Raw genomic sequence first — 27,905 nt, forward strand, 5'->3', positions numbered from 1 at the left:
ATTTTTCTCATCTGATTTATGCAAGGCTTCACAAAGGCACCAACGGCCTAGTAAAAGCTTTATAATCTAAATGTTGTTAGTACCACACTTTACTAAAGACAGGCATCTTATCGGAATAGAGGCAAAGAGACTTATTTACGTTTTCTGTTACTTAGTTTGCAACAGGAGAGGCTGATAATTAAACATAAAGGAGGAGACACCGGTGGTGTTAACAATTTAACAAAAACTAATGGAAGTGTTTCATGGACAGCCAAGGTTTGTTGGACTAAATCACCATCTCTCATAGGAAATCCTGAAAAAGAAACACAACTCAAAACACAGGCTGAAGAAAATAACTTTTACTAGGGAAGGTAATAGCTTTGTGACTTAGGAATTTTATGAAGGTCCTTTGAGTATTCTTTTGGATTCTAATTCTCCTTCAGTTCACACCATGGAACACCCAGTTACTATGATTTGTTTGTGGAAGGAAAATAAAATAAGCCGAAGACTTACCGCCTCCACTTCGGCAGGATCATACCACACATTGATGTACGGATGCTGTAAGGCATCGTCCACTGATATCCTTTTTGCTGGGTCAATCACTAGCATCTTTGACAACAAGTCCCTGGCTTGGCTGGCTGAAATGATGAATGAGAAAAAAAATAGTAACGTTTTGATTTTGGCAAGGAAATTTTTTGGAGGGAGAAAAAAATTTAAAAACAAAGATCAATTAGCACCTTCCATCCAAATGTCAGGTAACTTCACCAAGTGATTAGGGAAATGCAAAATAAAACAATGAAAATATTTTTTTATCCATCAAATTTGCAAAAATAAGAGATGGCATAATATCCACTAACTCCAGGTCATTTCATTCATGTTGGTGGCAGTGTAAATTGATAAATATTTTTTAGAGGGCAATTTTGGCAGTATCTATTAAAATTTTAAATGTGAATACCTTATAGCCCAACAGTTCCGCTTTTAGGTATACAGTCTAGAGAAACAATTAACATGTTCATGAAAAGCATTTAGAAAGGGTGTTCACTGCAGCACTGGTCAAGGATTAAAACATTTTAAACAATCTAAATGTCCACCTATAGAGCAACTAAATGAGCTATGGTACAACTGTATCAATTATATTTGGCAGTTTAAAAGAATAAGGTAGATCTATATGGACTCACATGGACATGGTCTTAAGTGAAAAAAAAATTTGCAGGCTGAACCATAGATCCTGATGCCATTGTATAAATCTGTCCCTTCCCAATAACACAACAAACATTTCCCTGTCTCTCTATTTATGTATATAAATGCATAGAAAGGTCTGCAGGGATAATCAACAAACTGAAAATCATAGTTACCTCTGAGGAGAAGAAAATATGTACATGTATTGCTTGCATAGTTAAAAATAAATTTAAAAGAATGAAGTTTTAAAAATGGAAACAAAGTGAGTGTACACTGCTCATTTTAAAACTTTTCTGAGCTGCGGAAAAGGATAAAGCAGTGTCTAGAGGGAGGCAAGGAGGTCAGGGGTGACTTTTTGAAGATGGGAGAAATGATGAGGACTTTAACGGGAGCAGAAGCTTCAAGAATTGAGAGGAGGGGACAGATTTGAGAGAAAGAATCCACAAGACTTAGTAACCAAATTGATGTGGGAGATGTTTAGTTTATAAAATACATATTGTCTACTGTGTGCCAGGTACAGTGTGAGATGCTAGGGATATAAAAAAATTACACGGTGATAATCATTAAGTGTATTTATTTAATAACATTGCTAAAGGACACTCTAAAAATTTCTAAAAATACATAAAATTTTCAAGAAAATACAGATACAAACTGGTTTGCAAGTTTTTATGGTGAAAATATTCAGTTTATTCCAAACATATGGTAAAACTTCAAATTAAAGAAAGCAAAATCTAAATTGGTTTGCTAAATTAGGAAAAAGGCAATGTGTTTGAATCCATGAATATGTATCAACTTTTAATTATCAATTTTTTCTGATTATTAAGGAAATATGGGTTAATTATAAAAAATTTGGAAATCACATAAAACATAAAATCCAGAAAAACCCACCTTCCCCACAGGCAATCACTCTCATTATTAATATATTCTCTTCTAGTTTTATGTGTTTTTTCATAATTTTGATTGTACTACAGTTAAAATGTAGCAATTTATGACATTATAATCTCTGGTGTTGTTACATTTTAATAAAATACTTTTTATATATTTATTTATACTAATTATATATTTATAAAAATTGCTAGTTAAATTAGACTGGAAGATTTCTTTATTAGTCATTTTTCTGGAGATCTCAATTCTAGAAATTTAATTTCTGCTAATTCCAAACTGATACTGTGAAGTTCACAAGAGTAACAAAAGTACAGAAATATACATTAATTTTCAATAATTAACCTTTCTCATTGTTAATAACCCTGTCATGATCTAACGGGGCTGTACTGGTTTATGTCATTGGTTCAAAGATCTCTTTGATTTGTAACTGATTTCATACCCAGACTCACACAGTCCCACAGGTTCTCCCGTCAAATCCAGCTATGTTTCTGCTCTTAGAAAGAGTCAGGGGGGTTGGGGTGGTCTCCTCATCAATAGGGACATGAACGACAGTAACACCAAATCATCTTACTAAGAAACAAGGATCAATACTGCTTGTAGGGAACAAAATGAGGAAGAAGAAAAGGTTTTAATTCTTCATCTTTCATTTGAAAGTAAATGTCTTACACTCTTTAATAACAGTAGAATAAATTCATCCCTTTGATTCTTTGTGTAATTCTTTATAATTTGCTGATTTTATATTACAATTATAATTTAATAATTGTAAATACACAACCTAGTTTTTTTTTAATTAAAAAATTTTTTTTACAATTTTTAAAGGTTACTTTCCACTTATAGTTATTACAAAATATTGGCTATATTCCCCGTGTTGTACAATACATCCTTGAGCCTATCTTACACCCAATAGTTTGTACCTCCCACTTCCTTCCCCTATATTTCCACTGTCCCCACCCCCACCACTGGTAACCATTAGTTTCTTCTCTATAGCTGTAAGTCTGCTTCTTTTTTGTTATATTCACTAGTTTGTTGTATTTTTTAGATTCCACTTTTAAGTGATATCATACAGTATTTGCCTTTCTCTGTCTGACTTATTTCACTTAGCATAATGTTCTCCAAGTCCATCCATGTTGCTGCAAATGGCAAAATTTCATTCTTTTTTATGGCTGAGTAGTATTCCATTGTGTGTGTATGTGTGTGTGTGTATGTGTGTGTGTGTGTGTGTGTGTGTGTAGCACATCTTCTACTTTATTATTTGCAAAAGTAATATAATTGTACAGGTTCAAACTGAATTAAAAAGCCAAAAAATAAACCCAAGAAGGTTGGAATTATATAATGAAGCATGGCATTTTACTGAGTAGTTTCTCTACAAGTGTTTGCATTATATCAAATAATTTAATCAAGGATTGTGGCCTCTGTATTGTTATACTATAAGTGACTTAATAGGAAGGGATTACTTTTGCCTGACATGTCAATTAGCATCATAAAGACATACATTCTTCAAAATCTCCACCTGGGGTATTAGCACTTTCTCATTTTGCATACAATTGATGTTGCTCTTAAAAGCAGTAGATTTATCAAGACAGTATGGTACTGGCACAAAAACAGAAATATAGATCAATGGAACACGATAAAAAGCCCAGAGATAAACCCACACACATATGGTTACCTTATCTTTGATAAAGGAGCAAGAATATACAGTGGAGAAAAGACAGCCTCTTTAATAAGTGGTGCTGGGAAAACTGGACAGCTACATGTAAAAGTATGAAATTAGAACACTCCCTAACACCATACACAAAGATAAACTCAAAATGGATTAAAGACCTAAATGTAAAGCCAGAAACTATCAAACTCTTAGAGGAAAACATAGGCAGAACGCTCTATGACATAAATCAAAGTAAGATCCTTTTTGACTCACCTCCTAGAGAAATGGAAATAAAAACAAAAATAAACAAATGAGACCTAATGAAACTTAAAAGCTTTTGCACAGCAAAGGAAACCATAAACAAGATGAAAAGACAACCCTCAGAATGGGAGAAAATAGTTGCAAATGAAGCAACTGACAAAGGATTAATCTCCAAAATTTATAAGCAGTTCATGCAGCTCAATAACAAAAAAACAAACAACCCAATCCAAAAATGAGCAGAAGACCTAAATAGACATTTCTCCAAAGAAGACATACAGATGGCCAACAAACACATGAAAGAATGCTCAACATCATTAATCATTAGAGAAATGCAAATCAAAACTACAATGAGATATCATCTCACACTGGTCAGAATGGCCATCATCAAAAAATCTAGAAACAATAAATGCTGGAGAGGGTGTAGAGAAAAGGGAACACTCTTGCCCTGTTGGTGGGAATGTTAATTGATACAGCCACTATGGAGAACAGTACGGAGGTTCCTTAAAAAACTACAAATAGAACTACCATATGACCCAGGCATCCCACTAATGGGCATATAACCTGAGAAAACCATAATTCAAAAAGAGTCATGTACCAAAATGTTCGTTGCAGCTCTATTTACAATAGCCAGGACATGGAAGCAACCTAAGTGTCCATCAACGGATGAATGGATAAAGAAGTTGTGGCACATATATACTGGAATATTACTCCAATATTCCATAATAATGGAATATTACTCAGCCATAAAAAGAAACGACATTGAGCTATTTGTAATGAGGTGGATAGACCTAGAGTCTGTCATACAGAGTGAAGTAAGTCAGAAAGAGAAAGACAAATACCATATGCTAACATATATATATGGAATTTAAGATAAAAAAAAATGTCATGAAGAACCTAGGGGTAAGACAGGAATAAAGACACAGACCTACTAGAGAATGGACTTGAGGATATGGGGAGGGGGAAGGGATAGCTGTAACAAAGTGATAGAGTGGCATGGACATATATACACTACCAAACATAAAATAAATAGCTAGTGGTAAAATAGATAGCTAGTGGGAAGCAGCTGCATAGCACAGGGAGATCAGCTCGGTGTTTTGTGACCACCTAGAGGGGTGGGATAGGGAGGGTGGGAGGGAGGGAGACGCAAGAGGGAAGAGATATGGGGACATATGTATATGTATAACTGATTCACTTTGTTATAAAGCAGAAACTAGCACACCATTATAAAGCAATTATACTCCAATAAAAATGTTAAAAAAATGCAGTAGATTTAGTAATAATTTAGTCTGTTGTCATTCAGAGAGCCGGTAGTGGTAGTTAAAAGAAGAAACCCAACTGTGCAACAAAAGGGTCACAAACACAGAAACAATGCTGTGCATTTAAAATCCATCAGATAAAAGTTTGGAGGAAATAAGTTTCTCCATCTCATTTTTGTCTATATTAGCTATAAATTAAGTCTGAAAGTTAAATCTGTAGTTAACTGTCCACTGAACATTTGGTATAAAATTTCACAAGCATGTGTCCTTTTCTGGGATAATGTATAGATCCACCTAAAATAATAATTATTTTATTATTAATAAATATTTATTAGTATTTTTATATCTAATAGTTACTGAGCACTTACTGTGAGCCAGGCACTGTTCTAAGTGCTTGACAAATTAGTCAGCTAATCTTCCCAAGTATAAACTTTCTACTTTCATTTGTTAAAGGAGGTACAGAAAGATGAGATAACTGGCCTAAGTTCACACAGATTTTAAGGGGTAGGATTTCAGCTCCGGCAGTGGAAAAAATCAAATTTGCTTCAAAATCACATTCTCTAAAATGTCCTAAGTTAAAATAAGAATTAGAATATTATTTATATTACACTTTATACGTTACCAAGTTTATTCAGTCCTATAACCAAGCATTATAATCCCAGTTTTGTTGGTGAAGAAATTAAGATTTGTTACTAAAGTTCATAACTGCAGACATAGTAGTAGAAAAATTACTTATTAATGAAAATGTTTACACTGAATACAAAATGTGTAGGTAAAAAATCTCATTTATCATTTTAAAATGAAAAAATGGTGGTTAAGCATTCCATAAAATGCAAAGAAAACTCAAACATCTATAGCTCTAAGATTTGACAACTAAAAACTTGTGTTGAAAGTATTTTCCAGGTAATAAAAAGAACTGAAACAATTATTTCAATGTATATTACATTGGTCTTTTAGAGTTAGCACTGCAAAATAATTTTAAGATTTTAATAAGCCCCATGGAATAGTTTAACCCACACCACTATTACACACTTTATTAGTAACCTTCTCTCTGAATATCCAGGCAATTTTAAAATCCTTGGCTTCTCCCCCTTTGTAAAGAAGATCTTTTAACAATACCTCTCTTTAAATTGAGGTATTTCAAGTTAAAGAAAGATGTCTCTATAGCTTGCCCATCACCCACATAGTGGTTCTGAAGTTGTCCCTGAAAGGCTTACCTTTGAGTTTATTGTGCTCAGAGTCCGCTGGGAAGAGGGAATCTGGAAAGAGCTTGGGGAAGGTGAGTCCTGCATACTTGGGCCGATTCTCCACATAGTTTCTTACTGTGGGTTGCAATTTCTTCATGAATTCTGGGCATGGTGTTCCTAGTTGCTCAATTACCTTGTTCCACTGGTCAATATCTGAGAATTGAATAGTTAAGGGCAAAAACAAGTGTAGGCCACTAGCACTTGCCTTTCACTAGTTGGGAGACTAACTGCTTCTCAGAATCCCGAGCAGTCATCAACACAAATGGAGTTTTAATAAACAACAAAGGACAGAAATATAAAATCAGATTGTCAGGCAGTGAATCCTCTTGGAATTTTAAATTCACTTTTGGAACATATACACTTTTGGGGAATTAGCATTACTTAAAATAGGATATCATGAAATAGTCTTTGGGTTGTAAAGATGAAAAGGTATTTAAATAACACAAGAAGAATTTCTCCTCTTGAGCTAAACTTCTGTATAACCATGTGATTTGGAAGAGAAAAAAATATAAAGACATATAATAATATTATCATGAAATTACTTCCATCATTTATTTTCTAAAAATGACAAATACACAAATATTTTATAAGATTTGTTTATATTTTTCTTAAATTCTTTTTAAGGTTTTTTTCTTCTGTTCTCTATCAAATGGGAAATTTCATTATCTGTTAATGTTTTCCACTCATATGCATTACAAATAGGGTCAATCTAATTTTTGATAGTAACTCACTAATTCTTTACCAAAGACTTAAAAAAAAATTCTCTTTATCAAAGTAGTTGCAGTTTCATACCTATTTACTTACTTCTGATAATAGTGCCCTGTATCCCTGAATATTGGGGATATGAGGGTAAACATAGGATGTTCAATTTAAAACAGATTTCAACCAAGTGCATGTGTTTCAAAAGTATGTTAAGCATAGGGAATTCTACAAGAAAAATAAATATTACCTCTCTATGAAAGTTAATACTTTACAAAACTGGGGGGGTCTCTCACAGACATATCCACTGATTGAGATTTTCTTTATCATCTATCATTGATATTTGATATGTCAGAGCCTTGATAATGATAAATACCTGTGAAAACTCTGAAGAGCCAACTGGAAGAAGTTGATTTCTAACAGATTTCCTTGCCATGTGTCAATGAATGATGGAGACCTTAGAAATTCTTAAATCCAATACCACAGGCAGTGTACTCTCCTATGTTGTTTATTCTACTACTCTATCTTTAGTGTAAAGTTAATTAATTCATTTCTGCTAATGTAATTTGTGACAGTTCAGGTAACTTTACCATAATATTACTTAATTGAGATTCATAAAATCTTTACCCCAGCTATTCCATAGGGTTGGACTAAAAAAGATGAGCAGTCCTGACAGAAGACAAAATTAACTATATTCAGCCAAAATAAATATATAATGCAAACAATGTAGATAGGTGATTGAACAAAGATAAAATCAAGCTAATTTGCAAATTCTCTTCTATTTCCCTTATAATCTAGCTGAATAAAGTTTAAATTATTACATAGCCTCTCAAGTATGGGGATGAAAAAAATACATGATTGTGTAATATCAAGAAATGAAGTAAAAGTGGGAAAAACTGAAGAATATTCCTTTACAAAATGATAGGAATAATTTAAAAAGAACATATTTCAATAAAGATTAATCTAAATTACCATGTGCCTGAGAAAGTGAAAATCATTAGAAATAAACTTAAAAAATTTCAAAAGATTAGAGTTAAAAGTTACTCTTAGACAAAAACTTATGTTAGTACTATGGATATAGGTAAGCTAGAATGACTTAGATATATTTAAATAGAAAACATTAATACAGTTAAATAAATCTCAGTGCTTACATTGTAAACTATGAAAAGAGATCTACTCTTTAATACAGTTAAGTTATCACGTCCTAACAAGCCATCATTTAATCATCGGTCAAGCTTCTTTAGGATTCTGAAGATTTGATGTCAAACTAAAAATAAGGGCAAAGAAGCTGTCAGATTTTCTGTAAAGGAGTCTTTTAACAAAGGTGGCAAAATACTCCCAACACACTACTATAGTGACATTTAACTAGCAGTACACAGTTATTTAGTTAAAAAGTGATTGCTTTTAAAGTAACATTCCCAAAACAATTCCATGTTATTTTTACAGTAAAGTTTAAGGAGACTCAAATATTTTGGAATTAATTAAACAAGGACTATTAAAATGTTTCTTATTACAAGTTATAATTAAAGTCTATAGAAGCACTCAGCACATTTTCCTACCTTAAATTGCTTTTTAGATGAAACACTATTGTGGTCCTTGATGTAATGGTTTACAAAAAAGAAGGGAGGGGAGAATCTTTATTCTTGACAATGAAATAATTGAATGTTCTAACTGCAAATATGTGGTATAGTCATCTTTAAAATTGTGTGCCTCTATTTTAACCAATCCATTTCAGGTTCTTTCTTCACACAAACATGACTAGTATATTTAAGTAGTAAGTATTTGTTTTCCAGATGTTCACAGGATTGCAAACAACTTCGTCCACTATCCTTAGTTAACCACATTGATTTTTCTTTATAATCATAATTAACCAAATATAAGCCATGACTGGAAGTAATGTCACCTGGCTCCAAATCCAGTGCTTGTTCCAAGGATTCCAGTAAGAAAAAGAGCAAGTTTGGAACTGATGTGTTAAAAATTGCTTTAATTTGGCCATAAAATTGATGATATGTTTGTCACAGGCAATTCCTCTTAAAGAATGCCTCTGAAACTGCTTACCTAGTCTATTAGGTCAACATATCCACACAAAACAATTAATTTTATTAATATTTAAATAGAAAATAAGGTGATGCATTTTTCAAAGAAATTTTTTAATCATCAGATTTCCACAATGATTTTATTTTTAAAAATACATAAAATATTAACTAGATTTTTATGATTATGTGCTAATGTTAGCATAGTAAATTTTTTTTAAAAGAATGGCCAAAATTATTTTTGCAAAAGGATTTCTTTGTTTTAGAACACTAATAAGTCATCATTTTTCTATTATATGAGTAAGGATGTGATTCCTTACAGATTCCAGCCTGTGCAGTTATCAAAAAAGCAATAAATATATATTTTAATATACTTTAATATATTTTTAAATATTTTGATCTACTAGTTCAGAAATTATCATACAACTTAATTATCAAAGGTATTTAATAAAAATTGAAAAATGTCATTTAATAGGAATCATTTGACAATATCCTCTAGTTCTAAATTCACTACATAAAAAATAGTCATATTACAAAAAGTTTGATTTTATAGAGTATAATGATAAGATAATGTGCAAATATTGACCACTACTAATGTCTTCAATAAATAGTATTGTAATAGAAGAATGAGGCAAAATAAGTATGGATTGTAAAAATGATTATCTGAAATCCTAAGATTAAAAATTATTCCAGGGCTTCCCTGGTGGTGCAGTGGTTGGGAGACTGCCTGCCAGTGCAAGGGACATGGGTTTGAGCCCTGGTCCGGGAAGATCCCACATGCCACGGAGAAACTGGACCCATGTGCCACAGCTGCTGAGCCTGTGCTCTGGAGCCCGCCAGCCGCAGCTGCTGAGCCTGCATGTCACAACTACTGGGGCCCATGCTCCGCAATGGGAGAGGCCACCTCAGTGGAGGCCCACACACTGCAGTGGGGAGTGGGCCCTGCTCACCGCAGCCAGAGAAGGGCCCGTGCACAGCAACGAAGACCCAACGCAGCCAAAAGTAAAATAAATTAAAAAATAAATAAAATTTAATAAAAATTATTCCAGCTAATTCTTGTCAGTTAGCCAAGAATTTACATTTAATGCCCTCATTTTAGGTTAACTTCCTTGGTTGAGGAAATTTCTAAAATATGTAACAAACTGCCTTGAACCTAATGTATGAAATTACTCATACATTATTTTCTTATTATTTTCTAGATATTTAGGGTCATAATTTACACTATGCACATTTAAACTTTCAGAAGCTACTAAATGGAATCATAAAGCATTGTTTAATGACCTCATTCTACTATGCCCTTTGAATTACTGTATCTTCTTTTCATGTTTTTTTCTTCATTGATTACTTTTTGTTATGATGAATATGGTTTCCAGAGTTGACACCATCAAGAATTCAAACTTGTTTTCTACTCTGCCCTAAGCCTTATATTCAATATTCTATGCAAAATTTTTCTGACATCTATTTGCAACTTAAAGAATATCAGTGTTTTTCCCCAAATTCTTAACTATGTTTTTAAAGATAATATTGTTTAAGAGCACTGTCTGTATAGAAAAGTTCCAGGAGAGTCTACTTAATCTTGCAAGCCAACTTGCTGCCTGGTTGGCACTGCATTGTGTATTAGTGTGTGGCTTTATGTTAGCCTTGTATTCATGTCTGCAATAAGGAAGTGGAGGTATGCATGTCATGTGTTAGGCATCATGATATAAAACTGTGGTTCCCAAACTGAATATTCATGACATAGAGAACTTATAAAAATACAGGTCACTCCCCTCTACTCACTGATCTACAAGATTCTGAGTGCATACGCCTGAGATGATATCATTAAGAAACACCAATAGTAATTGCAATCCAGATGGCCCCTGGACTCTATTTGAGAAATACTAACAATCTCTTGTGAATTACTAAGCCCAGATTTAAGAATAAAGTACTAACCTGTTTCAGTTTTATGACACAAATTAGAATAGGGTCAATTTCACCAAAATATTATTCCATACCTATTTGCTATGGAAAACTTAGGGGTTGTCAACTTGGAAATATTTCAGGGAAAGAAAAATCCTAATATATGTTCCTTTTCCCCATGTCACTTTCCTGAAAAGACCATGGGAAATTATGACAAGTAGGCTCCATGCAGAGAAAGAGGGGTTCTACCCATCCACATCTAGGGAAAAATCAAAATTATATGTTGCTATCATAGATGTATATGGGGTGATACAATATCATATTATATGGGGTGCTACTCATGTGAAGTATAAAAGCTATTCAATATAAAGTTCAAAATATTTGCCAATTTATTTTCCAGTAATTACTCCATATTGCTCTATAATAAACTTTGTTCTCAAAAGAACTCTCAGTTCCGAGGACATTGTAAAAATCAGGATAGAAATATATATATATATTCATAAGACATAGGTCTGGATTCAGAATTTCATGGTTATGTCTTGAGTTGTTTTGTTACTTTAAAAATATTTTTACTTTTTTATTTGAAAATGTCATTTTCCTCTCAAAAGTCCCCCTCAAATTCTAGTAATATGAAATATGAATAAGTGACTTAATGCAAAATTGTAACTGTCTGTTTTCATTATAAATGAGCACAAGAAGAGGAAATATTACAAGCCAAAACACATTGAAAAACTCAAAGCTGACAATTTGAATTAAAGGCTATTTGTTCACTGGCAGCAGATTGCTCATGGAATACTGTGGGACATGAAATATCCAAAGGCTGATATTTGAAGCATGATGTATATGCATCTCAGTATAAACTATTTCATCTTATAAATCTATTTATTATTGTAATCTATGTTTACTTAAAAGCAAAAAATGGAGAGATATTTCACATATAAGCAAATCTAATATACATTAATATGTGTCACAATGTAGAATTTTCATTAAGCTATTGAAGGTTAATCTTTGGGACCACTCATTTGTACAGGTCCCTTGCAAAACTCTGTGCCTAGTTTTGTATTTGTAATATTAATATTTTTTACATAAAACCCGCCTCCAACTGCATGATATTCTGGCCTCACAAAAGCCAGATCTGACTCTACCTGTATTTTGAAACTGGAAGAGGTCTTGGAGATCATTTTAATTGACCTCTGTATTATGTAGATGAAAAATGTCAAGGTCTTTTAAAATTGGTAATTAAAATGACTTTAAACAAAGGAGCTCATACAAACAGCTCCAAACACTAAAAGAATTACAGAATGCTATTTAACAGGAGTTTTGGTGACTCTGTACTCTGCTCTGTGAGACCCTCCCTGAAAGATTACATCCATTTCTGGGTATAACACTATATAAGAAAAAGGTTAAGAAGGGACAATGAAGTTTATAGGAGGTAAAAAGAAAATGCTATATGAGGCATACTTGAAACTTTTTATGTTTCAACTCAAAAAGGAAGGAGACAACCCTCCCCATCCTAGCACTTTGATCCTTCTTATCCTTTAGCTGTTATCACCTTCTAATATATTGTGCCTTCTATTTTAAATTTCATGATGACAAGGATTTTCATCAGTTTGTTTACTTACATATCTGTAGATATAAGCACATAGTAAGTGCTCAAAATATTTGCTGAATAATTGAATGTCTACTTTATGTCCAATTACAGTTTTTTTCATGGAGATAATGTGAAGAATAGTGGAGAGAAGGTATTCAAAGCAACAAAAGCTGAGAAATTCCAGGAATTGGAGATAGGCTGGAATTCAGACAACACAGTGAATCCCAAGAGATAAATAAAAAGAAATCCAAACCTAGTCACATAGGAGAGAAACAGTAGATAACCAAAGACCAAGAAAAAGGACAGACTATGCCCAAAGATGACTATCACACTGACAGCTAATTATTCACCAGTAATATTGAAAACAAAAAGCCAGTGGAATAACACTTCTAAAATGTTGGAAGAAATAGCTGTCAATCTAAAATTCTATATCCAACAAAGCTCTCTTTCAAGTAAGGGAACACCAATCAAAAAACAGAGTTTTATTGTCAAAGACTCCCATTAAAGGATGTACTTTGGAAGGAAAGAAAATAATCTCAAAGTAAAGGGCCAAATTGCAAGAAATAGTGATAAACCAAGAAAATGATAATCAGAAGGATGAATCTAAACAAACTCTACCTGTATGCAATCCAATGATAATATTGTCAATTTATGAGGCTAAAAGAAGAGAATTAAAATACTGGGCATAGAGAGCATATGTAAATTGGTATAGTAATGATCTAAATTATGAACATATGCTAAGATTCTTGTGCGTTCAGCAGAAGGGTAAAAATTGTCTGAATTAAAACAGCAATTCTCCACAAATTGAAATACAGATTCAAAACAATTCCAATATAAATACCAATAGGGATCATTTTACAGAAGTTAGCAAGCCAATCTAAAATATTTGAGGAAGAGCAACAGTTCATTAAACACTAAGCTACTTCTGAAGATGACAAAGAAGTCAGATATTTACCCTACCTGATATGTGTATAGTGTACAACTGTATCATTAAGAAAGGGTAGGAGGAGCTTCAAGATGGTGGAAGAGTAAGATGCGGAGGTCACCTTCCTCTCCACAAATACATCAGAAATACATCTACATGTGGAACAGCTCCTACAGAACACCTACTGAATGCTAACAGAAGACCTCATACTTCCCCAAAGGCAAGAAACTCCCCACGTACCTGGGTAGGGCAAAAGAAAAAAGAATAAACAGAGACAAAAGAATAGGGACAGGACCCGCACCAGTGGGAGCGAGCTGTGAAGGAGGAAAGGTTTCCACACGCTAGAAGCCCCTTCGCGGGCGGAGGCTGTGGGTGGAGTACGGGGATAGCTTCGGAGCCACGGAGGAGAGCGCAGCAACAAGGGTGCGGAAGGCAAAGTGGAGAGATTCCCGCAGAGGATCGGTGCCGACCAGCACTCACCAGCCCGAGAGGCTTGTCTGCTCATCTGCCAGGGCAGGCGGGGGCTGGGAGCTGAGGCTCGGGCTTCGGAGGTTGGATTCCAGGGAGAGGACGGGGGTTGGTGGCGTGAACACAGCCTGAAGGGGGCAAGTGCACCACAGCTAGCCAGGAGGGAGTCCAGGAAAAGGTCTGGAACTGCCAAAGAGGCAAGAGACTTTTTATTGCCTCTTTGTTTCCTGGTGCGTGAAGAGAAGGGATTAAGAGCACTGCTTAAAGGAGGTCCAGAGACGGGCGTGAGCCGCAGCTATCAGCGCAGACCCCAGAGATGGGCATGAGATGCTAAGGCTGCTGCTACCGCCACCAAGAAGCCTGTGTGCAAACACACGTCACCAACCACACCTCCTCTCCCGGGAGCCTGTGCAGCCCGCCACTGCCAGGGTCCTGTGATCCAGGGACAACTTCCCCGGGAGAACACACGGCATGCCTCAGGCTGGTGTAATGTCACCCCAGACTCTGCCGCTGCAGGCTCAACCCGCATCCGTACCCCTCCCTCCCACAGGGCCTGAGTGAGCCAGAGCCCGCAGATCAGCTGCTCCTTTAACCCTGTCCTGTCTGAGCAAAGAACAGACGCCCTCAGACGACCTACATGCAGAGGCGGGGCCAAATCTAAAGCTGAACCCCAGGAGCTGTGTGAACAAAGAAGAGAAAGGGAAATTTCTCCCAGCAGCCTCAGGAGCAGCGGATTAAATCTCCACAATCAACTTGATGTACCCTGCATCTGTGGAATATCTGAAGAGAAAACGAATCATCCCAAATTGAGGAGGTGGACTTTGGGAGCAATGATATATATATTTTTTTCCCTTTTTCTCTTTTTGTGATTGTGTATGTGTATGCTTCTGTGTGTGATTTTTGTCTGCATAGCTTTGCTTTTACCATTTGTCCTAGGGTTCTCTCGTCAGTTTTTTTTTTTTTTTTTTTAGTATAATTTTTAGCACTTGTTATCATGGGTGGATTTGTTTTTTGGTTTGGTTGCTCTCTTCTTTCTTTCTTCTTTTTTTTTAACTACTTAAAAATTATTTTTTAAATAATTCTTTTATTTTAATAAATATTTTATTTTATCTTCATCTTTCCTTCTTTCTTCTTTTTCTCCCTTTTATTCTGAGCCACATAGATGACAGGCTCTTGGTGGACCAGCCAGGTGTCAGGGCTGTACCTCTGAGGTGGGAGAGCCAAGTTCAGGATACTGGTCCAAAAGAGACCTCCCAGCTCCATGTAATATCAAACAGCGAAAATCTCCTAGAGATCTCCATCTCAATGCAAAGACCCAGCTCCACTCAACGACCAGCAAGATACAGTGCAGGACACCCTATGCCAAATAACTAGCAAGACAGGAACACAACCCCATCCATTAGCACAGAGGTTGCCTAAAATCATATGAAGGCCACAGACACCCCAAAACACACCACCAGACGTGGACCTGCCCACCAGAGAGACAAGATCCAGCCTCATCCACCAGAAAACAGGCACTAGCCGCCTCCACCAGAAAGCCTACACAACACACTGAACCAACCTTAGCCACTGGGAACAGACACCAAAAACAACGGGAACTACAAACGTGCAACCTGCAAAAAGGAGACCCCAAACACAGTAAGTTAAGCAAAATGAGAAGACAAAAAAACACACAGCAAATGAAGGAGCAAGGCAAAAACAGACCAGGCCTAACAAAGGAAGAAGAAATAGGCAGTCTACCTGAAAAAGAATGCAGACTAATAATATTAAGATATCCAAAATCTTGGAAATAGAATGGAAAAAATACAAGAAACATTTAACAAGGACCTAGAAGAACTAAAGAGCAAACAAGCAGTGATGAACAACACAATAATTGAAATTAAAAATTCTCTAGAAGGAATCAATAGCAGAAGAACGGATAAGTGACCTGGAAGATAAAATAGTAGAAATAACTACTGCAGAGCAGAATAAAGAAAAAAGAATGAAAAGAATTGAGGACAGACTTAGAGACCTCTGGGACAACATTAAATGCACCAACATTCGAATTATAAGGGTCCCAGAAGAAGAAGAGAAAAAGAAAGGGACTGAGAAAATATTTGAAGAGATTATAGTTGAAAACTTCCCTACTATGGGAAATAGTTAATCAAGACCAGGAAGCACAGAGAGTCCCATACAGGTTAAATCCAAGTAGAAACACACCAAGACACATATTAATCAAACTATCAAAACTTAAATACAAAGAACAAATATTAAAAGCAGCAAGGTAAAAACAACAAATAACACACAAGGGAATCCCCATAAGGTTAACAGATGATCTTTCAACAGAAATTCTTCAAGCCAGAAAGGAGTGGCAGGACATATTTAAAGTGATGGAGGAGAAAAACCTACAAACAAGATTACTCTACCCAGCAAGGATCTCATTCAGATTTGATGGAGAAATTAAAACCTTTAAAGACAAGCAAAAGCTGAGAGAATTCAGCACCACCAAACCAGCTTTACAACAAATGCTAAAGGAACTTCTCTAGGCAGGAAACACAAGAGAAGGAAAAGAACTACAATAACAAACCCAAAACAATTAAGAAAATGGTAATAGGAACGTACATATCAATAACTACCTTAAATGTAAATGGATTAAATGCTCCCACCAAAAGACATAGACTGGCTGAATAGATATAAAAACAAGACCTGTATATATGTTGTCTACAAGAGACCCACTTCAGATCTAGGGACACATACAGACTGAAAGTGAGGGGGTGGAAAAAGATATTTTATGCAAATGGATATCAAAAGAAAGCTGGCGTAGCAATTCTCATATGAGACAAAATAGACTTTAAAACAAAGATTATTACAAGAGACAAAGAAGGACACTACATAATGATCAAGGCATCAATCCAAGAAGAATATATAACATATATATTAATATATATTTAATATACAATATAATTAATTATAATTAATTTTTATAATAATAATTAATTATATATATTTAACATACAATATAAATATTGTAAATATTTATACACCCAACAGAGGAGCAACTCAATACATACGGCAAATACTAACAGCCATAAAAGGGGAAATAGACAGTAACACAATAATAGTAGGGGACGTTAACACCCCACTTTCAACAATGGACAGGTCATCCAAAATGAAAAAAAATAAGGAAACACAAACTTTAAATGATACATTAAACAAAAAGGACTTAATTGATATTTATAGGACAAAACAACAGAAAAAAACAACAGAATACACATTCTTCTCAAGGAACATTCTCCAGGATAGATCATATCTTGGGTCATAAATAAAGCTTTGGCAAATTTAAGAAAATTGAATTCGTATCAAGTACCTTTTTCGACCACTATGCTATGAGACTAGATATCAATTACAGGAAAATTTCTGTAAAAAATTACAAACACATGGAGGCTAAACAATACACTACTTTATAACCAAGAGATCACTGAAGAAATCAAAAGGAAATAAAAGAATTCCTAGAAAAAAAGGACAATGAAAACATGATGACCCAAAACCTACGGGATGCAGCTAAAGCAGTTCTAAGGGGGAAGTTTATAGCAATACAATCCTACCTTAAGAAACAAGAAACCTCTCAAATATACAATGTAAACTTACACCTAAAGCAATTAGAGAAAGAACAAAAAAACCCCAAAGTTAGCAGAAGGAAAGAAAGCATAAAGATCAGATCAGAAATAAAGGAAAAGGAAATGGAGGAAACGATAGCAAAGATCAATAAAACTAAAAGCTGGTTCTTTGAGAAGATAAACAAAATTGATAAACCATTAGCCAGACTCATCAAGAAAAAAGGGAGAAGACACAAATCAATAGAATTAGAAATGAAAAAGGAGAAGTAATAACTGACACTGCAGAAATACAAAAGATCATGAGAGATTACTACAAGCAACTCTATGCCAAAAAAATGGAAAACCTGGAAGAACTGGACAAATTCTTAGAAATGCACAACCTGCCGAGACTGAACCAGGAAGAAATAAAATAACTGAACAGACCAATCACAAGCACTGAAATTGAAACTGTGATTAAAAATCTTCCAACAAACAAAAGCCCAGGACCAGATGGGTTCACATGCGAATTCTATCAAACATTTACAGAGGAGCTAACACCTATCCTTCTCAAACTCATCCAAAATATAGCAGAGGGAGGAACACTCCCAAACTCATTCTACGAGGCCACCATCACCCTGATACCAAAACCAGACAAGGATGTCACAAAGAAAGACAACTATAGGCCAATATCACTGATGAACATAGCTGGAAAAATCCTCAACAAAATAGTAGCAAACAGAATCCAATAGCACATTAAAATGATCACACACTATGATCCAGTGGGGTTTATTCCAGGAATGCAAGGATTCTTCATTATATGCAAGTCAATCAATGTGATACACCATATTAACAAATTGAAGGAGAAAAACCATATGATCATCTCAATAGATGCAGAGAAAGCTTTTCACAAAATTCAACACCCATTTATGATAAAAAGCCTCCAGAAAGTAGGCATAGAGGAAATTTTCCTCAACATAATAAAGGCCATATATTACAAACCCACAGCCGACATTGTCCTCAATGGTGAAAAATTGAAAGCATTTCCACTAAGATCAGGAAAAAGACAAGGTTGCCCACTCTCACCATTCTTATTCAACATACTTTTGGAAGTTTTAGCCACAGCAATCAGAGAAGTAAAGGAGATAAAAGGAATCCAAATCGGAAAAGAAGAAGTAAAGCTGTCACTGTTTGCAGATGACATGATACTATACATAGAGAGTCCTAAAGATGCTACCAGAAAACTACTAGAGCTAATCAATGAATTTGGTAAAGTAGCAGGATACAAAACTAATGCACAGAAATCTCTGGCATTCCTGTACACTAATGATGAAAAATCTTAAAGTGAAATCAAGAAAACACTCCCATTCACCATTGCAACATAAAGAATAAAATAGCTAGGAATAAACCTACCTAAGGAGAAAAAAGACCTGTATGCAGAAAATTATAAGACACTGATGAAATTAAAGATGATACAAATAGATGGAGAGATATACCATGTTCTTGGATTGGAAGAAAAAACACTGTGAATATGACTCTACTCCCCAAAGCAATCTACAGATTCAATGCAATCCCTATCAAACTACCACTGCCATTTTTCACAGAACTAGAACAAAAAAAAATCACAATTTGTATGGAAATACAAAAGACCCCGAATAGCCAAAGCAATCTTGAGAACAAAAAAACGAAGCTGCAGGAATCAGGTTCCATGACTTCAGACTATACTACAAAGCTACAGTAATCAAGACAGTATGGTACTGGCACAAAAACAGAAAGATAGATCAATGGAACAAGATAGAAAGCCCAGAGATAAACCCACGCACATGTGGTCACCTTATCTTTGATAAAGGAGGCAGGAATGTACAGTGGAGAAAGGACAGCCTCTTCAATAAGTGGTGCTGCGAAAACTGGACAGGTACATGTAAAAGTATGAGATTAGATCACTGTCTAACACCATACACAAAAATAAGCTCAAAATGGATTAAAGACCTAAATGTAAGGCCAGAAACTATCAAACTCTTAGAGGAAAACATAGGCAGAACTCTCTATGACATAAATCACATCAAGATCCTTTTGGACCCACCTCCTAGAGAAATGGAAATAAAAACAAAATAAACAAATGGGACCTAATGAAACTTCAAAGCTTTTGCACAGCAAAGGAAACCATAAACAAGATGAAAAGACAACCTTCAAAATGGAAGAAAATATTTGCAAATGAAGCAACTGACAAAGGATTAATCTCCAAAATTTACAAGCAGCTCATGCAGCTCAATAACAAAAAAACAAACAACTCAATCCAAAAATGGGCAGAAGACCTAAATAGACATTTCTCCAAAGAAGATATACAGAGTTCCAACAAACACCTGAAAGAATGTTCAACATCATTAGAGAAATGCAAATCAAAATTATAATGAGGTATCATCTCACACCGGTCAGAATGGCCATCATAAAAAAATCTAGAAACAATAAATGCTGGAGAGGGTGTGGAGAAAAGGGAACACTCTTGCACTGCTGGTGGGAATGTGAATTGGTACAGCCACTATGGGGAACAGTATGAAGGTTCCTTAAAATACTACAAATAGAAATACCATATGACCCAGCAATCCCAACTGGGCATATACCCTGAGAAAAACATAATTCTAAAAGGGTCATGTACCAAAATGTTCATTGCAGCTTTATTTACAATAGCCAGGAGATGGAAACAACCTAAGTGTCCGTCATCAGATGAATGGATAAAGAAGAAGTGGCACATATATACAATGGAATATTACACAGCCATAAAAAGAAACAAAATTGAGCTATTTGTAATGAGATGGTTGGACCTAGTATCTGTCATACAGAGTGAAGTAAGTCAGAAAGAGAAAGACAAATACTGTATGCTAACACATAAATATGGAATTTAAGAAAAAAAAAATGTCATGAAGAACCTAGGGGTAAGACAGGAATAAAGACACAGACCTACTAGAGAATGGACTTGAGGCTATGGGGAGGGGTAAGGGTAAGCTGTGACAAAGTGAGAGAGTGGCATGGACATATCTACACTACCAAATGTAAAATAGATAGCTAGCGGGAAGCAGCCACATAGCACAGGGAAATCAGGTCAGTGCTTTGTGACTACCTAGAGGGGTGGGACAGGGAGGGTGGGAGGGAGGGAGATGCAAGAGGGAAGACATATGGGAACATATGTGTATGTATAATTGATTCACTTTGTTATAAAGCAGAAACTAACACACCATTGTAAAGCAATTATACTCCAATAAAGATGTAAAAAAAAAAAAAAATCTTACAACAAACAAAAGCCCAGGACCAGATGGGTTCACAGGCAAATTCTATCAAACATTTAGAGAAGAGCTAACACCTATCCTTCTCAAACTCTTACAAAATATAACAGAGGGAGGAACACTCCCAAACTCATTCTATGAGGCCACCATCACCCTGATACAAAAACCAGACAAAGATGCCACAAAAAAGAAATCTACAGGCCAATATCACTGATGAACATAGATGCAAAAATCCTCAGCAAAATACTAGCAAACAGAAACCAACAGCACATTAAAAGGATCATAAACCATGATCAAGTGTTGTTTAACCCAGGAATGCAAGGATTCTTCAACATACGCAAATCAATCAATGTGATACACCATATTAACAAATTGAAGGAGAAAAACCATATGATCCTCTCAGTAGATGCTGAGAAAGCTTTCGACAAAATTCAACACCCATTTATGATAAAAAACCTCCAGAAAGTAGGCATAGAGGGAACTTTCCTCAACATAATAAAGGCCACATATAACAAACCCACAGCCAACATCGTCCTCAGTGGCGAAAAACTGAAACCCTTTCCACGAAGATCAAGAACACGACAAGGTTGCCCACTCTCACCACTATTATTCAACATAGATTTGGAAGATTTAGCCACAGCAATCAGAGAAGAAGAAAAAATAAAATGAATCCAAATCAGAAAAGAAGAAGTAAAGCTGTCACTCTTTGCAGATGACATGATACTCTACAGAGAGAATTCTAAAGATGCTACCAGCAAACTACTAGAGCTAATCAATGAATTTGGTAAAGTAGCAGGATACAAAATTAATGCACAGAAATATCTTGCATTCCTATACACTAACAGTGAAAAATCTGAAAGAGATTTAAGGAAACACTCCCATTTACCACTGCAACTAAAGGATTAAAATATCTAGGAATAAACCTATCTAAGGAGACAAAAGACCTGTATGCAGAAAAGTATAAGACACTGATGAAAGAAATTAAAGATGATACAAATAGATGGAGAGATATACCATGTTCTTGGATTGGAAGAATCAACATTGTGAAAATGACTGTACTACACACAGCAATCTACAGGTTCAATGCAATCCCTATCAAACTACCACTGGAAGTTTTCATAGAACTAGAACAAAAATTTCACAATTTGTATGGAAACACAAAAGTCCCTGAATAGTCAAAGCAATCTTGAGATAGAAAAACGGAGTGTGAGGAATCAGGCTCCCTGACTTCAGAATATACTACAAAGCTACAGTAATCAAGACAGTATGGTACTGGCACAAAAACAGAAATATAGATCAATGGAACAGGACAGAAAGCCCAGAGAGAAACCCATGCACACATGGTCACCTTACCTTTGATAAAGGAGGCAAGAATATGCAGTGGAGAAAGGACAGCCTCTTCAACAAATGGTGCTGGGAAAACTGGATAGCTACATGTAAAAGAATGAAATTAGAACACTCCCTCACATCATAGACAAAAATAAACTCAATATAGATTAAAGACCTAAATGTAAGGCCAGACACTATGAAACTGTTAGATGAAAACATTGGTAGAACACTCTATGACATAAATCACAGAAAGATACTTTTTGACCCACCTCCTAGAGAAATGGAAATTAAAAACAAAAATAAACAAATGGAACCTACTGAAACTTCAAAGCTTTTGCACAGCAAAGGAAACCATAAACAAGATGAAAAGACAACCCTCAAAATGGGAGAAAATATTTGCAAATGAAGCAACTGACAAAGGATTAATCTCCAAAATTTATAAGCAGCTCATTTAGCTCAATAACAAAAAAACAAACAACCCAATCCAAAAATGGGCAGAAGACCTAAATAGACATTTCTCCAAAGAGGATATACAGATTGCCAACAAACACATGAAAGAATGCTCAACATCATTAATCATTAGAGAAATGCAAATCAAAACTACAATGAGATATCATCTCACACCAGTCAGAATGGCCATCATCAAAAAATCCACAAACAATAAATGCTGGAGAGGGTGTGGAGAAAAGGGAACCCTCTTGCACTGTTGGTGGGAATGTAAATTGTTATAGCCGCTATGGAGAACAGTATGGAGGTTCCTTAAAAAACTAAAAATAGAACTACCATACGACCCAGCAATCCCACTAGTGGGCATATATACCCTGAGAAAACCATAATTCAAAAATAGTCATGTACCAAAATGTTCATTGCAGCTCTATTTCCAGTATCCAGGACATGGAAGCAACCTAAGTGTCCATCAAGAGATGAATGGATAAAGATGTGGCCCATATATACAATGGAATATTACTCAGCCATAAAAAGAAACAAAATTGAGTTATTTGTAATGAGGTGGTTGGACCTGGAGACTGTCATACAGAGTGAAGTAAGTCAGAAAGAGAAAAATAAATACCATAGGCTAACACACATATATGGAATCTAAAAAAATGGTCATGAAGAACCTAGGGGCAAGACTGGAATAAAGACACAGACCTACTAGAGAATGGACTTGAGGATACGGGTAGGGGGAATGTTAAGCTGGGACAAAGTGAGAGAGCAGCATGGACATATCTACACTACCAAATGTAAAATAGATAGCTAGTGGGAAGCAGCCCCATAGCACAGGGAGATCAGCTCGGTGCTTTGTGATCATCTAGAGGGTTGGGATAAGGTGGGTGGGAGGGAGGGATACTCAAGAGCGAAGAGATATGGGGACATATGTATATGTATAACTGATTCACTTTGTTATAAAGCAGAAACTAACACACTACTGTAAAGCAATTATACTCCAATAAAGATGTTAAAAAAAAAAAAAGGAAGGGTAGTAGTGGTATAGAGATAGACAAACAAGCTAGTGGAACAGAATATAGAGCCCAGAATCTAATACCCCTTCTCCCAAAATGTGAAAACTTATAGGTCAATGAAGAAATAATAAGTTAGTCAGTAAATGGAACTGAAATCCCTCTTTCACATCATACAGAAAAATCATTTCCAAGTGAACTAAAGGCTTAAATATAAGAGATTAAACTTTAAAACATCCACAGCAAAATTACAAGAGAATATAAAGGCATCAAAGGATTCTTTAACAAGACATAAGAATACATGAACTATAAAAAAATAAAATTAAAACAGATTGCCAAATTCCAAAATCACTATACAATAAAATGGGAAAATAATCTAAATAGAGGGAGAAGATATTTGCAACACATAAAATGGACAAAGATTAGGTACTGGAATAAATAAAGAACTCCTACTAATCTGTTTTTTAAAATACAATAGAAAAAAATTGTTTTAAAAAAACTTTTAAACATATTACCAAGGGGGAAATACTTATGGCCAATAAATAGGGAAAGATGCTTGTAAAGAAAATGTAAATAAAAGCTCCAATGAAATAGAATTTTATACCCAAGAGATTGCTAACAAATTTAAAAACAAATCTGACAAATATCAAGAGTTGGTAAGGATGTTGAGTAGACAGTTACGTTTATATACTTTTACTCTGGAAATCAATCTGATGTTACATAGTCAAGTTTAATATGTGCACACCTATGAGGCCATGCATTTATCATAAAGAACATTGTCCATGTGCTCCAGGAGACATATATTCATTGTTTATGAAAGCAAAAACAAAAACTCAATATATTCCAAAGTCTATTTATAGGAGAATGGATTTATTGTAGAATATTCATAGACTGGAATACTATACAGTAATGAAAATGAATGAACTATTTCTGATGCATCAACATGGATACATCTTAAAAGTATAATATTAACTTAAAAAAAAGCAAGTCACAAAATAATGATAGTACAATATGTAAAACAGATAAAACTAAATAATATGTTGCTTAGGGTTAAGTATGCATGTGGTATAAATGTAAGGAAAGTCAAGGACATTGTAAAAACATGTCTTTAGGACTGTGGTGTCCTCTGAGGAAGAGAAAGGATATAATTGAGGAGGAGCACACAAAATAATTCAAAGGTATTGGTAATGTTTTACTTTTTAACCTGAGTGGTAGTATATGTTCGTTCATTTTATTGATCTTCTTCAAAAGCTGTGAATTTAATATTAATTCACTTGTGTAATATAAAATATTTTGTAATTTTTAAAGTAAAATTGTCTGCCAGGGTGAAATTCATTAGGAGATATTCCAATAGAAAAGTATCTCAATAGTTGAATTCTGACTCTTCTGCAGAAAGTTAAACACATTTAATTTGAATAAAATTCAATTAGTATGTATCTTAAAATACATCTATTAATAAAGTAGTATATAAATGAACTGTTTTGGGGTATCAATTTCTCAATGCTAAAAATACTGGGTTGAATTTGTTTAGGCATAAAAGATAAAGGGTATAAGACCTTATTAATATTTCAAGTTTTGCTGTTATTTTATATATTAAGAATATATGTATAGCTCATATTGCAAGGACTTTTATCAATCATTTATTTTGAGAATGTCTTCATATAAATAAGGATACGTTTATTAAAAATAATATGACTCCCTATGATATATTGTACAGATGTATACTATACATATTATATATCTAATAGATTTAGATATGATTTTATTGCCACTTTTAGAAAAGTCATATTTAATAATAGGGAATTTTTTAAAAATAAGTAATGTCTTGCATTTTAAGAGCTTAATGTTATGATACTCAGTGTTCATAATTTGCTTGCTTGAAAAGTACTGATTTAAACTTACCTACATGTTTGAAATCGTGAAAAGACCACATCTTACAATGAGAGAAGACGCTTTAGAAAATAATTCCCATTTGCCCTTCAAAAAATTTACAAATGTATCCTTACACAAATTCTCCAGAAATGACCCAATATAAAAATACCAAGCTCAAGTATTGAAAAGACATCTAATATGAGACTTTTTAACATTAGCAGCAACCCAAAGGCTTACTTATAAGGGATTTTGACACCCAAGTTAAGAAATGATAACCAAGCAACTTCTTCCAAAAAATAGATTCTAAGAAATGTTAATCCGTACTTAATAACTCAGTTGTGGAAATCTGATTTGATTTTCTTTAACAGAAAATGAAGGAAAAGTAATGAAAATCAATCATTTTAATTTACAGGTGGCAAATAATTCATTTCAGTCATCAATTATTCAAGCATAATGAACTTCTGAAAAATCAGATTACAGAGTTAACAGATTGAGTCTATTTTTATCAAATGTCTAAAATTAGCCAAAACTTAAGAACTGTTTCATGTTCATATTCAAAGGCCAAACTCAAGTTTATAATTCGTTGGGAATCAAAGAAGTCCTGTTTGTTTAAAATCTGGAGGAATTTAGTTTTTGCCACACCAACATACTTTTAAAGAGCATAAACATGAATGTGGCAAATTTATAGATGCTACTTAGTAAAATGTATATGTAGGAGACAATACTGCAATATAGACATAATTTTTTTAGAAATAAATGTGTGCCATATATGAAACTAGACAAAAGTTTTTAGTAAGAATAGAATTAAAAGTAGTGCAGCTTTATTTTTAACTAAACAAAACATTTCAGGTTAAGATCTTTATTCTACAAACCTGAGTGCCTAACTCAGTCATTTTGTAAATTGGTCCTTTAATACATACAGAGAATATACGTATGCAACTATATATATGTGATATATTAATCCTCAGAGCAAATGGCTAATTATAATATGATTAGGCTATAATATTAGTAATTAGATTTACTTTAATTATACTTTAAAACACCATTACTATAGGCTTGATTTTGTTTTTGAATTATCATTTAAGTAATGATCATTTTATCTTTAGTATGGTGAGGATATAATATTTTCATAAATGACTACATGTAAGAGGATATTTAACTAAAGAAAATAAGTTATTATAAACCCGTACACTAAATCACATTATCCATATCTTTTTAATACTGCAGAGCCTCTAGAATCTTTAATTGCTAATTATTAGCTGCTTAAGAGAGGATCACTTTTACTAATTCAAGTGATGTAAATTTGTTCTCTTCAGATATTTCATATAATCATTATTATTAATGAGGTTTTAATTATTGTACTTGCTAATAATGTGGAGAAAATAAGAGCAGGAATGGAGCTATTATTCCTAGAAATTAAGTAAATGAGAAAAATAATTTTAGAATATCAATTTAAAAATGAAATTCATATGAATGCTCTCTGATTATGTGTTAATAATAAACCTATTACATTTGTGAGTACACATAAATCTAACTGATAAAAGATTTCCATGCCAAGTGAATATTTTTATGATATAAAAGCACAAATATTTAGTCTTAAACTAAAAGATTTTGTCATTTATTATCTAGCTATGAATATAACTTAATTTTAAAACATCTACAACAAAAGACAGTAAAGAGTATATCACTGTCATTAATTTCATAGGACTAAATTAAGGCAGACCTTTTCATAGCATGTTGAATGTTCCATATTTGATACTGTATTATCCACATAAGATCTTGCTAGGTGACAAGGTTACCCTACCATAATGCCAGCTGGTAAACATTTGACGTTGGAGTCTCCAGAATCCCTCTAATGGCAGTGAGAATATACCATCATCAGTATTGTATTGGACACCAAAAGGAATTGATTGAGAATGATACCCATAGAGACCACTGGCTGCTAAGAAGGATACGATCAGTGCCAGGAAACAGCACTGCACCTTTTATCATTTCTCCCATGATGCACCCTACTGACCACATGTCAACTGAAAACAAAAATGAAATGAAGATAAACAAGAAGACAGGAATAGAACAGCAAATAAACGAAAACACTTGCCTACCCATGCCATGGAGCAACAGTCTGACCTTTTGCTGACTGGATAAGAGGCCAGTCTTACAGTGCTTTAAAACAGTGGATGGGAAGAACACAAGAATGTCAGGACCCTTTCTGCTATGTAACAATGCCACTCAATGCCACCTAATGTATGATAATATTATTTTGCAATTATAATTCAATGATTAATTTAGTTTCTGATTTAAAAGGTCTAATTTGCATTCATCTGCTAGAA

The 27,905-nt window shown here is 34.3% G+C and overlaps 1 protein-coding gene across 15 annotated transcripts in view; it reads right to left on the reverse strand.

The window, feature by feature from the left end:
- The window catches only part of MAPK10 (mitogen-activated protein kinase 10), a 623,441-nt gene that overhangs the window by 47,223 nt on the left and 548,313 nt on the right, over positions 1-27,905 (reverse strand). For 14 of the 15 annotated variants that reach the window (XM_067736530.1, XM_067736535.1, XM_067736536.1 and 11 more), the window contains 2 exons: positions 6,420-6,602; positions 493-617 (listed from right to left, as the gene is read on the reverse strand). In XM_067736530.1, the coding sequence (XP_067592631.1) occupies positions 493-617; positions 6,420-6,602 (308 nt within the window). Of the gene's footprint in view, positions 1-492; positions 618-6,419; positions 6,603-27,530; positions 27,603-27,905 lie in introns of all 15 variants that reach the window. The other variant, XM_067736531.1, reaches the window with a different exon arrangement.

This window comes from Pseudorca crassidens, chromosome 4, assembly GCF_039906515.1.
Source record: "Pseudorca crassidens isolate mPseCra1 chromosome 4, mPseCra1.hap1, whole genome shotgun sequence".
Lineage (NCBI taxonomy): Eukaryota > Metazoa > Chordata > Mammalia > Artiodactyla > Delphinidae > Pseudorca > Pseudorca crassidens.